The sequence below is a fragment of the Equus caballus genome, chromosome 11 (assembly GCF_041296265.1).
Source record: "Equus caballus isolate H_3958 breed thoroughbred chromosome 11, TB-T2T, whole genome shotgun sequence".
Lineage (NCBI taxonomy): Eukaryota > Metazoa > Chordata > Mammalia > Perissodactyla > Equidae > Equus > Equus caballus.
The window spans coordinates 8,276,131-8,290,005 of NC_091694.1; the positions used below are offsets into that span (position 1 = coordinate 8,276,131).

General features: G+C 58.6%; 1 protein-coding gene across 3 annotated transcripts in view; it reads left to right on the forward strand.

Moving 5' to 3' along the window:
• Nucleotides 1–13,875, forward strand: part of SDK2 (sidekick cell adhesion molecule 2) — a 273,751-nt gene that overhangs the window by 237,518 nt on the left and 22,358 nt on the right. For all 3 annotated transcript variants that reach the window (XM_005597218.4, XM_023652110.2, XM_070226013.1), the window contains 4 exons: nucleotides 4,163–4,349; nucleotides 6,764–6,901; nucleotides 9,345–9,506; nucleotides 12,533–12,658. In XM_005597218.4, coding sequence (XP_005597275.3) covers nucleotides 4,163–4,349; nucleotides 6,764–6,901; nucleotides 9,345–9,506; nucleotides 12,533–12,658 — 613 coding nt within the window. The remainder of the gene's footprint in view (nucleotides 1–4,162; nucleotides 4,350–6,763; nucleotides 6,902–9,344; nucleotides 9,507–12,532; nucleotides 12,659–13,875) is intronic.

Sequence of the window (13,875 nt, forward strand, 5' to 3'; positions counted from 1 at the left end):
CGGGGAAGAGAGACTCAGGGGGAGGTTTGAAACTTTAATAGGGTCATTAGGAAAGGACTTGATGAGAAGGTGACGCGTGAGCAAAAGTGAAAGAGAACAGGATGTGAATCACATGGATCAGGGAGAAGAATGTTCTAGAAAGAGGGGAAAGAGGGGCAAAGGTCCTGGGGTTGGTGGGTGCTTGGCATGTACGAAGACCAGCAAACAGCTCCGTGTGTCCCAGAGTGGGTGGGGGCAGGAAGATGGGAGATGGGTCCAAGCAGCGACTGGGCCCACGTCACCTAGAGCCCTCAAGGGCTTGGCTGTTAATCTGAATGAGATGGCAGCCATGGAGGGTTGGGGCAGAGGAGGGACAAGGGTGACTTGGGTTTTGGGAGAGTTGTGCTGAATGCTGTGCTGAGAGTAATCTGAAATGGGGAAAGCACAAAACCACAAAAAGGAGACTGAGTAATCCAGGTGAGACACGGTGGTGGCCTGGACCAGGGGCGGCAGTGGCGAGAAGCCTTTGCTCTCTTGGTTCCATTTGAACGGTAGAGCTGGGAGAATTTGCTAATGAGTTAAATGTGGGGTGTGACAGAAGGAGAAGTGACAAGGATTTCTGAACAATTGGATGATGGAGCTTCCGGTTAAGAACAGGAAAAGGCAAGAGATGGTGGACGGAGCAGGCTTGTGGGGAGAGCTGGAGTCAGTTCAAGGCTTCTGCTGGATGTCCAAGGGGAGACACCGAACGGAGCTGGACATCCATGTGCGGAGCTCAAGAGAGAGGGTCTAAGCTGGTGATGTGAACTGTGGAGTCCTCAGCGTGTAGATGGCACTGAAAACCGGGAGATTAGACGTGTGTAGACAGAGAACAGAAGAAGTCTGAAAACTGAGCCCTGGAACCAAAAAAAGTGAGTGAAGTCTCAGACCCCACATGAAGAATGTGCTTCCAGAAGGAGGGAGAATCACACGTGCCAACTATTACTGAGAACTCAAACAAAATGAAATCTAGGAAGCGATTATTCAGGGGCTTGGCAGACTGCAACCCATGGGCCAAATCTGGCCCTCCACTTGTTTTTGTGAATAAAGTTTTATTGGAACACAGCCACACTCATTTGTTTACGACTTGCCTGTGGCTACTTTTGAGTTACAGTGGCAGAGCGGAATAGTTGCAGCAGGGATGGTGAGCTCTGCAAAGCCTGAAATATGTATTACCTGGTCCTTTCAGAAAGAGTTTGCCGAGCCCCAGATTATTGCATTAACCAGGTTGAGTTCACCAGTGACTCTGACAAGAGTTGGGGGCAGGAGATGCCTGCTTGTGGTGGGTTCAAGAGAGAATGAGGGGAGGCAGCAAGTACTGACATCCCTTTTGAGGAGTTTTACTTTAAAGGGAAGTAGCAAAATGGGATAGAAGCTAGAAAAAGACAGTCAACAGAGGGGGTGTCCAGACGGGAGAAATAACATCTCGTGGGTGTGCCGACAGAAATGATCCTGGAAGGAGGAAACATTTGGTGATTCAGGGAAGAGAGGAAGCTGTGCTGGGGTGATGTCCTGGGGGAGGTGAGAGGGGCCAGGATTTAGTGCACGAATATGGAGTCACCTCAGAAGGGAGCCGGCAGCTCCGCCATGGTGGCAGGAGGGAGGGGCAGGGGGCAGTGCAGAGGGCAAAGGGAGGTGGTGGACATCTGGTTGCTTGTTTCCCAATGAAGGGTCCTGGGCTGGAGTGAGGATGGGTAGGGAGGGGAGACGGGGGAGGAATAGATGAAACCACACAGTGTGTGGACCAGGGCAGGGCAGCGCCGGGGCTGGCCCACTCAAGGCTGTGCTCATGAACTGGAAGTGTGGCTTTCCTCCAGCAACAGTCAGCTGTGTGGCTTGTGGACGTAATTTAACTGCGGCTGAAGTTCAGTTTGTTGTGTACGACAAAGCCAGAAAGAGCAGGGAATTGGTAGATGGAAGGTGGCGACATGATGATTCACTCCTACGCCTACTCTGTATAAGGCATTTGTTCATCAGCAAATGCTTATTGAGCACCAGTGATGTGCCAGGCCTGGCTCCAGTGCATGAGACACAGGGAGCCAAACCCACCACGATGTGGGCCCCTGTGGGGCGTGTGCTCCAGCACACACCGGATCCCCATCGGCCTGACTGCAGCTCGGCCGTGTGCCCCTTGGGGGCCAGGTCAGGGTTCGGCCCCTTGTGCCATTTGCACAAATGTCAGTTCACCATCATCTATCAAAGGCCTGCGGAATTCGGTGCACACGCGTGAGACCCACCTGCTGAGGGGGCCCCGTCTATGTACATATAGTGGCCCTGGGTCCTGAACCCCCCGCCCAAGAACAGGATCCAGCCATTGCCCATCTCTCCTTCATCATTGCTCTTCTCTCTCCCCGGGCAGGGCATAAAGCATCCTGAAATACGTTTCATCTTCTGAATGCTTTTCCTGACCTCACGTTTCCTCCCAGCGGTCAGCCGTTTCTCTGGTGGGTCCCTTTACAGCAGAAATCCTCCAAAGAATCTTCTGTAGCCGCCCCCTCTTCCCAGTCTCTCTGGGACCCACTCCAAATAGGTCCCAGTCTCCCCATCCCCACCAAAGCTCCTCCGGTCCAGGCCATGTAATTCCCATGTTGTTCAGAGGGCGTCAGCCTCCTGGCTTAGCACCGGTGTGGACGGGCAGATCTCTCCCTCGTTTGAGGAATGCCTTCTTCTCTTGGCTTGCCCCACTGGCTGTTCCTCCTCTCTCCCTGCTGTTCCAGCTCCTCTCCCCAACCCCTGAACCCCGGAGCCCCAGGACTCACTCCGTGGGGCTCTTCTCTAGCTCATTAGTTCTCTTTGGGCGCACTCCCCAAGCACCATCTATGTGCTGATAACAACCAGAGTTTAGCATTCACCTTGACCGTTCCCCTGCACCCCAAGTTCAGCAGGAACTTTGTCCGCTGTTGTATCCCCGTGGCTGTGAGTGGGCGAAGGAGTGAGGGAGTGAAGGCTTGATGAGTGACTGCTTCAACACTCGCTCATCTACCCATATCTGAAGACTCTGTAACAAAGGGGCGGGGGCAGGGTGGAGAACAGCAAGGATTTCCTGGTAACGAGGGCTCCTGACCGCCGGTCATGCACACCGGGTGAGGACACTTTTATTAGCTCTTCTGGGCTTTTATGAGCTTCCTCCAGGCAGACTGAGAAAGGCGACGTCAAGAGCGTGCGGAAGCCTCCACGGCCAGCAGGGGGTGCCAGATGCTCTCTAATCGTCCGCGAGGCGCGGGCTTGCTGCTTCCACGAGCTCAGTGTCTGGAGCTTAGTGTCGGGAGAGTTCCAACACCAGTGGAGACTCCGGCTTCCCTGACTCCCAGCGTGAACCCTTGCTGAACCCCAGTGAAGTCGCTGGAAGCACTGGGGAGCCCCCGCGTGCTCCCGGACTCAAACCTGCTGCTGCCACCCGGGGTCTCGGTTCCCCACTCCTCGCGACCTCCCCTCCTCTCCTGGGTCCTGGGAAGCGGGTGTCCTTAACCCCACCGTATGGACAACAAAACTGTGGCTCAGGGAAGCCACCGGCCAAGTAACACGGCTAGTAAATGGCCCTGGGGTTCAGCCCAGGCCGGCCTTCTGTCACAGCCCCGGCCTCCTCCACCACGGGCTTCCCAAACTGTCGTGTGCGGCAACCCACCGGGAGCCTTGTCGACCTTCACTGCTGATGCAGCAGGTCCAGGCTGGGCCTGACACCCTGCACCCCTAACCGGCTCCCAGGCGACGCTGATGGCCTGGGCCCTGCACCTGCTCTTAGCCAAGGTGGACTCTACATTGCGTTCATCTCCGAATCTCAGGCTCCTACAGAACAGGATTAGTTTATGCCTCCGGTAACTATATTCTGAGGCTGACGGGCCTCCGAATTAAGAATTAAGTGATATGCCTAATCCTGCTGGCGCTGCAGGTGCACGGTGTTAGTGCCCTTGTGAGGTTTTACGGTCCAGCAGAGACTGGAGTATTAGCTATGAAAAGGAAGTTTCCGGAAGGGTTTCTAAAACAGCTCTTAGCCACTTCTATACTCCATCCCGGGCAGCTCAGGCCTCCCATCCGGGCGTGTGGATGGTGTGAATGAAGGTGTCTCTGAGAGCCTAGGGTGTGCAGGGCTGGAGGGGAGCCGGCCGGCTGTCCCCCTCACTCCCATGATCGCCTGTGTCCACAGATTTACTTCTGGGAAGCCCAGCGGCAGAACGTCACCGAGCGGGTAAAGACGCTGTTCCTGGCCGAGAGCGGGGTGAAACTCAAGAACCTGACCGGCTACACAGCCTACATGGTCAGCGTGGCAGCCTTCAATGCGGCAGGGGACGGGCCCCGGAGCACCCCCACCCGGGCCCAGACCCAACAAGCAGGTGGGGGGAGCGGCTGGAGGGGTGGGGGGCAGGTGGGCAGGGGGCGAGCGGAGGAGGTCCTGCCGGGGCTCTGCTCCTCGGGCAGTGGAAGCAGCTGCCTTATCCCAGTGCGGAGAGATTGGGGCTGGGTACCCAGGCCCCAGGAGATGCCCTCCAGAGTGGGAGAGCACAGCCCACAAAGGGGCCTGCGTGTGAGTGCTCAGAAGAGAGCAGCTGTCCACATAAAGCCTTGGAGAGAGCCCCCAGCTCTCGCCCATCCTCCCCCCATCTTGCCCCTGGCAGCCCACCTTGCCGATGGCCAGTCCACCCCCTGCCAGCCCACTTCTGCTCCCTGCCTTGCTCCCACCTGACTTTCTTATGTCTCCCTGACTTTGTTCATTCCACAAGTGTTTATGGAGCCTCTCCTATGGGCCCATGCTGTGCTGGCTGCTGGGAACACAGCAGGGAGGGAGACTGACAAGGCCCCCACCCCAGGGAGGGAGACAGACCGTAAACCAGTATCTAGATGAATGACTCTCAGATGGCGGTGAGGGGGGAACGATCTAAGGACGGAGGCAGGGGCTAGGTCTGCCTGAGGGGCTGACATCTGAGCTGAGATCTGAGTGAGAAGAAGAGGCCAGTGGTGGGAGGGGCTGGAGGAGGGGTGTTCCGGGCGGAGGGAACAGCAGGTGCAAAGGCCTGGAGGCTGGAGGGGATTAGAGGAACAGAAAGGAAGCCAGGTGGCTCACAAGAAGATGGGTGAGAGGTCCGAGGGTGTCTGGGGGCCTTGGAAGGAACTTTGGGGTTGATTCTGCGTGCGTTGGGAAGCCGCTGGTGGGTTTAAGCAGTTGGACAGCAGGATCTGGTTTATCTTGGAAAGATTCCTCTGGCTACTGTACAGAAGACGGACTGGTGGAGGGGAGAGGATGGAGGCAGGGAAACCAGTTAGGAGGCTGGATGGCAGGGCAGGGCAGAGGGAGAGGGTGATGGTAAGAATTCTGCTGCCCACTTGTGCAGAGTCAGCCCGCTCGATAATGCCCAAAGCTGCTTCTCAGGCAGTATTACACTTAATCCTTCTGGAAGCCCTGGGGATGAGCAGGGGAGGCCTTATTCCCACTTTGTGATGAGCAAGAGTGGCCTGGGAACCGAGGCTTCTTGCCCAGGGTCCCGCAGCTGGTCAGTGGAGGAGCAGAGGCTGGAGCCCAGGATATCTGAGCTCGTCCTGGGCTGTCATCACTGCACCAGTCCCCTCCTTTGCTGCCATCAAGTTCTCTCCTGGTGGACTCGAATACAGCCTTTGGTCCTGGCCTCCCCTGAGCATCTTTTCCAACCCGCTGCTTCCCATTCTGTCAATTACCTTTTCTTTTAAGGGGAGAGCAAGACCCGTGCAGTCAGTTCCTAAGTGTCATCCTCTTTGGGGGCAAGCTCTGGCTCCAGGGAAACCCTTTCCTCCCACTGGCTCCCAAGGGTCTGGTCTGTCTGCCTATCCCAGCCACTCTCTATCAATGTCATCGGCCAAATGTGAGCCCCTGGGAGCCTGCAAGCTTCCGTCAGCAGGACAAAGTGTTCTGTCCCACGTCCCTCTAGCTGAGGGGAGGCAGGAAAGGCCCCCGAAGCTCGCCTCCCTCCTTCAAAGACGGCTCCCTGACTCTGCCTCCTGGAGCTGGAGCGGAAACAGGGTCCAGATTAGCTGTGGCTCCGTGGGGGGCGGCACCGGACAATAATAGCCTGGTCATCCTGCCCGGAGCCAGTCGGGATGCTGCCAAGTTGATGCTTCCTTCCCTTCCTCTCTGTCCTCCCCCTCAAACCCCCTCGCCCGCCCCTGAGTTTTCGGGGTCGCTCCAGGGTTCTCAGGCCAAGAAAGCATCTTTTCCGGAGGGTTTGACTGTCCTTGGCTCTGGCTGCTCCTAACAGCCTGGTCCCTCTGCAGCAAGCCCCAGGGCCTCGGGGACAAGAGAAAGGCCACGTCCACTGCCGTTCTGGCATCTGCTTGTTCAGTGGCCACCTGATGTTCTGAGGTGCAGACACCCCCGCCTCCTCCACCAGGAGAGCCAAAAGACAAGCCTCACAAAGCCAGGACCTCGCCTGGCCCCGCACTGACCCCAGGGATGCAACACAGCATGTCCCGCACTCTTAGCCAGGGCTCAGAGCCACCTAGCAGGAAGAAGCCTGTGTTCTCCAACTTTAGGGAAAAGAAAGTCCCCTTTCCGCCCAATTCTTGGACTCTGATATTGGAAAGTGAGTGCTCACATCAGTGGGGGCTGGGGGGTCCAGTGGCCTCCAGTGACTGCTCCTGCTCTCTCTTGCACGGGGTCCTGCTCTCCTGTTCTTCCCAGGCCCAGACCCGAACACCCCTGCTGGTTCCTCGGAGCCGAACCCGGGGTTTTGAACAACTCCAGAAGGAGAAACGACAACCCTGTATTGTCTCCCCACAGCCCCCAGTGCCCCCAGCTCGGTCAAGTTCAGCGAGCTGACCACAACCTCAGTGAACGTGTCCTGGGAGGCCCCACGGTTCCCCAACGGCGTCCTGGAGGGCTACCGGCTGGTGTACGAGCCGTGCACCCCAGTGGACGGTGAGTGGACCCTCCCGGCACGGCTGCAAGGGCTTTTGCTCATCCAGGCTCCCCTCTACCATCGCTACTCAGAGGCGAGGCAGTGAGCATCTCCCCAGCATATAGACAGGGAAACTGAGGCCCGGACAGGGGAAGGGACTTTTCCAAGGTGGAACAATGGCAGGTTAGGGTCAAAACAGAAACAGCAACGTAGGTCTCCTAACTCCCAGGAGAGAATTGCTGAATTTATTCTTCCCCGTCCGTCAGTGGAGGTGGAGAGGGGCAGAAGGGAAACCTGAGCAAGTTATAGCGCCCCAAGGTGGACGGGTCTCTGCCGAGCCCATGAAGACGGGGGGCCTCTGATGGTCCCCTCCTAGGCGAGCCCCCCAACCTTAGGGTCTCAGCCTTCCTCTGGGATCAGCCTTCTTTGCCTTTTGTGGGATCAGAAACTCCTTTGAGAATCAGACAAAAGCCTTGGAGCCTCTCCCCAGAAAGATGCACAAGTCCAGGGGGTCCCTGCACCCCAGTTGCCCTCTGTGAGCCTCAGATCACGAACCTGCTCTGCGAGGTCTCCCTCTCACGCCGAGCCCTCCCAGCAGCCCCACTCCACCCCTGGCTGGGACCCTGCCCCACTTCCGGGCTCCCCCAGGGGGCTGCCCATATCCCCATGGCTGACGGGGGTTGAGCCCAGAAATCGCTGTTACTTAGAGAGGCAGGAAGGAGACCGGGCTCCTGGTTGCCTGAGTCCAGTTCTAGAGCCCAGCAAGGCCTTGGGGCAGTGGCTGACCTAGTAGGTGGCACCCTAGTGGCAAGAGGTGACCGCCTCCTGGGTCACACCCCCTCCCTCCCACAAGGGAGCCTGGCCAGAACAAGGGGCGGAGCCCTGGGAACGCCACGGTGGCCAGCAGTTCTGGGTCAGCAGAGGGAACAACGGCCCTCAGTCTTCCCCGCCACCACCTGCGTGCCAGCAGCTCGCTCTTTCTGCAAAGCAGCCCTGTGTGCTAGAGCACCGAGGGCGGCCGGGCCCCAAGAGGAAAGCTAGTCAGGTACAGGGCCCAGGAAAGGGCCATCTCTCCTGGGGACAGGAAGGAAAGGACAAAGGTTACAGGGATGAAACGCAGGGGGAGGGCACAGGCACTCATCAAAGTGGCCTCCGCCTGGCCTGCCAGTGAGCTCCCATAACTGGAGAACTGAGGGCTCTCTGCCTTCTGGTTCCTGAATCCAGCAGGGTCTGGACCACAGGGCAGACTCCATGCCCTTACGTATTCCTGTCCACCCTGTGGTACCCGATACAGCACCATCAACTCTGGGTGCGGCTAGACGGCGCCCAGCCTGGCCAGCACAGCGCCCCCCGCTTCGTGCCTCAGCCCTGGGTTCAGGTCAGCAGCAAAGCAACTCCCCTTTCCTGTAGGGAAACCACGGCGCAGGCGATGAGGGGTTTGCTCAGAAATGTCGAGAAGCGGGTGCCCCAGAGCAGCTGTTCCAGGTCCTGGGCTTATCCCCACATCACCCCACAGTCACTTCGTTCCTTCAGGCGGTGCCTCGTGAGCACCCGTTGTTCTCTTGTTCAGGACTTCATTCATTCAATAGATAGATCGGCACCTACCATGCGCCGGGGGCGCTGCTATTTTATTTAACCTCATAACGTCCTGTCTGAGATGCTGTTGATACCCTCATGCAGCAGGAGAACCAACTGAATCCAGGACAGGGGACACACCCAAAGACCCCCGGGCCAGGGCTGGGGTCTGAGCCCAGCCCAGGGGCTGCAACGCCGTCTCCCAGTGGTGACCAGCGAGCTCGGCGGACATGGAGCTGAAACCCAGTGCCGGCCCTCGGGGAGGCTGGCGGGCCGGAGGACTTTGACTTGTGAAACACAGAGGGCAAACCCACCTCCTGGAGACCATCCCAGCCTCCCTCTAGCTTTCATGATTTGGGGTGCAGGTGATGGAGGGGCGTTGGGAGGCCCCGGCTCTCCCTGGCACTGGAGGAAGGAGGGAAGCCCCGCGAGCTGAGGTTGTGCTCGGCTGTAGGGGCTGCCTGCAAGCGCGTCCCCCCGACTCTGGACCGCGCTGTTTTTACAGAAGCGTTTCCTGAAAGACGATCCTTAGATTTCAAGTTCTGTGAGATGTGACGTGGGGGAGCAAAAACAGGGGTATATTTGGGGTACACTGGTCAAGTTAAACAGGATAGTGAGTTGTTTCCTTCCAGATGCTAAAGGATCCTGTGGTTATTCGATAGACAGACAGACAGGATGCAACTTTTCTCAAACTTGTTTAACCAAGCAAGGAGCCCTTTTCCCTGAGTACCGCGGCAGGGCTGTGTGCAGAGAAACGGTCTGGGGAACACTGCTGGGTGGCAGAGGGTCCCAGCCTGATTTCAAGGGGGTGCGGCCCAGCCAGTGTCTGCGCTCCCCTCCCCATGCCCGCCTGCCCCGCAGTCCCCACATGCTGTGCTTTCTCCCCAGGAGTCAGTAAGATTGTGACAGTGGACGTGAAGGGGAACAGCCCTCTCTGGCTGAAGGTGAAGGACCTGGCGGAGGGCATGACCTACAGGTTCCGCATCAGAGCCAAGACCTTCACCTACGGGCCCGAGATCGAAGCCAACGTCACCACGGGCCCAGGAGAAGGTAGGGAGGCGATGGGGCGGACGCGGCAGCTGCTGCTCTCCCCACACAGCGTTGAGCCCCCCGAGCGGGAAGAGGGTGTCCAGAGCCAGGCGGGAGCCTGGAGACGCAGAGATGAGCAAGACGGGGCCTCTGGCGGAGCTCGTGGGCTGGTGGGGACTGTACAGCCACAGGGTGAGGGGGTGCGGGGGGGGGGGGCTGGGGGCAAGAAGAGGGGGAGATGAAGGGGGGGCATTTAAAGGAGGTGATTCAGGAAGGCTTCCTGGGGTGGGGCATTCTGGAGTATTCTAAAGTGGGGGGGTGTCCAGGTATGAGGGAAGGCCGGGTGGGGCTACAGACAGTCGCCCGTACCAGCAGAGTGTTTCTCAAGGTGCTGCTGTCAGAACCCCTGGGATTCTTGTGATAAGTGCAGATTCTTGGGCCCCAGGAAATCAGAATTGCTGAGCATCTGCCTGGGAATGTGCATTTGATCAAGAGCTGCGGGTGGCTCTTTGGTACCCGCTGTGAGAACCACTGCTCTGGGGGAAAGAAGGGCATTGAGGCATGGGAAGATGACTCTGGCCAGGCCAGAGGCAGGGGTACCTGCCAGGCTGCATCCTTCCTGGGCAGAGGTGACCGAGGCCAGCATGGTTAGGGGGCAGGAGGAGAAAGGAGCAAGACAGTTACAGGCCAGGCCATGTGCACTGGGCCTGAGGGAGGAGGGACGAAACCTGAGGAGCACTGATGCCCTGGACCAAAGTATAACAGCCAGAAGGAGGGGAAGGGAAGCGGAGGGGAGGGGAGCACTGGGCACCCCTCCAGGGAGGAAAGAGTGGCTCCATTTGGGTTTTGTGACATCTCTTGAGGTTGTCCTTGGGCTGGGGGACTTTTTCAGGGTGCCTGCAGTAGTTGAGGTTTAGTGCTCCAAAGACCCTGTCACCAATGCAGGATGTCCCCTCGTGAACACAAGAGCCACCTCCCAGGCCACTCGGCTCCCTCGCTCCCAGAGAAACGACACAACCCATCCCAAACTTGCCTTGAAATTCCTCCCCTCCTCCCCTCCTCCTCCCACTCCTCCCCCTCCTCCCCGCCCCATCAGCCAGGCGTGGACAAGGCCTGCTCTCACCAGGAGGGAGGTGAGCCGGGCCTGGGGCCTGCCTCTCCCTGCCCTCCCCTGTCCAGCCGGTTCTCCCTCCCTGCTGGTTCCGGCCAGCCACTCTTCACTTTCTCTCTCTGAGCACTTTCTCCTCCCTGCCTCTTGCTCTGTGTGGAGCTGTCTGGCTCCTGGGCTCCCATGGAACAGGCTGCAGGAGGAGGCTTGCCCGGGAGCGGCCGCTCTGCCCTGCACCTGCCCCCAGCCCCTCCCAGTGCCGCCTCTCACCTGAGCCGGCTTGCTGGGGAAACAAAAGCAGGAAGAGAGCTGGCAGGGACACGAAGGGCTGAGCAGCGGCCTGGGGACAGGAGAGGGCCATCTGGAGGACAGGCTGTTCTAACCTGAGGCTTGAAGTGTCCCAGGCCGGGGGTGGGAGAGGGGGTTGCAGGAAGTGCAGAGGAGGTGGAAGGCCCCTGAGAGAGAACCGAGCTGTACCCAGCAGGAGCGGGTGTGGAGGGCTCTGCAGGGGAGGACTTGCGCCAGGCGGCCTTTTCCCTCCAGGCCAGGCAACAGCTGGACGTGCTGGAAGCTTCTGGTCAAGGAGATGACAGTTCTTTCTCTCAGCCTTGAGTGCTGTCCTGTGCAGAAGGAGAACGCAGGGTCCTGAGAGCCCCACCCCATCCCTCACACCTTCCTCAGGCTGTGTCCCGCACCCCCTGATCCCTCAGCCACCCCTGCCCTATGCTGTAGGCAGGATGCTCCTTAGGGAAGGAGGGAGAGAGGAAGGAAGGAAACCAGGCCCTCCGAGCCCACAGCTTGGGACTGGACGTGGGCCGGGCACTGGGCTGCCGAGCTCTGACAATGAGTCTGTGGCCTCTTGTCCAGCCTGCCAGCCCTCCTGGGCCCTGAGGATCTTCAGTCTGATGCTGGACTCCCGGCTTCTTTCCCAGTATGCCTCCACAGGGCCACCCCACGCTCACTTGGCCAGCAGTCACTCATCCAACTCACTCACTGGCTTGTTCCCTCATCCTATAAGCACATAAGAAGCACGTACTGTGTACCGGGCTCTGGGGATGCAGGGTTCCGTGTATACTGGGGAACAGGCGTGTGGGTGACAGCATATGGGGTTGGGGCCCTGGGGACAGTGGGAGCCCTGAGGACAGGCACTGGCCTGCGCTGCAGGGCACCCTCAGTGAGAAGGGTCTGAGGACCATTGTAGGCAGGACTGGGTCACTCTTCTTCCTACAGAAGTAAACCCCTCTCTCCTGCCCCGGGCTAACAGGCCCATGCCCCGATGCACTTGCCGCGTCAGGAAAGCCTGCGGCTGGGCCCAGTCCATCCTCCCTCCTTTAGCAGTGAAGGCCCCAGGGCCTTCTGCAGTCCCAGCCTCCTCTCCGGCCTAGCCTTCTGGCCAATGCAGCTGGGCTGCGGGGACTTCAGGCAGGAGGTAGGGGGACAGAGCCATCACAGGCCAGGAGAGGAGATGTTGGGGGGCCCTTCAGCCCCTAAAAACCAACCCCTCTCTTGTTATGGGCCCTCTCTGCCATCATCACACCTCTACTGCTCCCTATGATGCAGCCCTTCAAGCCTTACATTTCAAAAGGCCCTTACAGTTGGGGAAACTGAGGCACCCGAGGGCTATGTGAATTGATCAAAGTCATCCATCTAACATGTTCTGGGCTGGAACCGGAAACCCAGGTCTCCTGACTCTGCTCCAGGGATCTTTCTGGCATCATGTACCTCTCCTCCTGCTCTGGAACTTGGAATGTGGGGGGACCCGGAAGAGAATGCCGTGGGTCTGGCAGTCCCAGCCTGAGACTCATTCCTCAGGCCTCGGCACGTGCAAGGTTTCTGGGGCTGGTTTTGTCACGTAGTCCTTCCTCCTCAGCACAGGGAAACAGGCCGGGGGTCCATTCCAGCTTCTGTGGGTGCCCTGCCCACTGTGTGCTGTTCGCAGGTGCCCCGGGACCGCCTGGAGTGCCCATCATCGTGCGGTACAGCTCCGCCATCGCTGTCCACTGGTCCAGCGGGGACCCCGGCAGAGGGCCCATCACCCGCTACGTCATAGAGGCCAGGCCTTCAGGTACCCCCTGCCCCCCACTGAGCCGTCTCTCCCTCTGGAGGGACAGTCCACATCTCCCTCCTTCCCAAGTGGATGGGGGCGCTTATGTCACCATACGGAGGCACTGCGCTCCTCCAGGTGAAGCTAGCGGTGACCCCAGGGTGAGTGGGAAATGGGGAGTGGCACCCTTAGTTAAGGAACATCCAAGAGGCCCCCGAGAATGGCACTTAGCACCAGGTGGGGACCAACTCGAGTTGAAGATAATTGAAGAAGCCAGAGGAGACAAGAGTTGGGCTCCCATTGGTTAATCACCCGCGGCCTCCTCGCAACCCCTCTGACCAATGCCTGTAAGGAGGCCAGCTGTCCCCTGGAGACTCTAGCTGCCACCTTAAGCCCCGTCTCTGCCATCGTGACTGTCTTGGCATTTCCTATAACTGTACCACCTCTCCTGTCAAGCCTGAAATCGAATCACAGGAACTTCCAAAGCCATCAAGAGATGAGCGGCTGATAAGTCGCTCCAGGGGGCTGCTCTCCGTGCTCCGGTTTCACAGTCACTGCGACACCTGCTCCTCCGGCTCCCCTTACCCCCAGGAGCCTTGGCCACCGCCAGCTCCCTCCATTGCTAGGTTCCCAAGTTAATCAGAGGTGCCAGAGTCGGCGAGGGCTGAGGCTTGTTCTTGGTATTCCAGGGATCCGTGATTAGGTGATTGATGTTGAGAAAGAAAAAGAAGGACTTTGTTGCTCCAGCACGGACAGCAAATCATAATCATAGTGGGCAGTACCAGGCATCCCAGTAGCTAATAATTCTAATGGGGAGCATTGAAACATGCCGGTGACAGACTGTTAATACCCCGGGTAGCTGAGCACTGATCATCGCAGTTGCAAATAGTTAATTCCAGTGGTTCCAGAAAGCTGCTACCGCTCCGTCACTGCCTGGATTGCAGGCTAATCATTGCAGTCACAAATAGCTAATACATCTAGCAGCTCAGATCCAATGTGTAGCCAGAAGGTGTACACAAGCTTGGCTCTCTCCCTGCTCCAGATGGTCCCTCCCCAGCCCTCCCGGGCCGGCTGCTGAGTTGGCCAGGAGACGGACCACCGCGGGCCTCTCCCAACCAGGGCTGTGCCTGTTTTTTCCACCCAAGTTGGCCGACCGGGGTGCCAGGCTGTGGAATGTTGGCTCCGGAGTCCAGCACTGTTGATTTTCCATCAGTTCCCTGGGAGGCCCAGCATGGGAC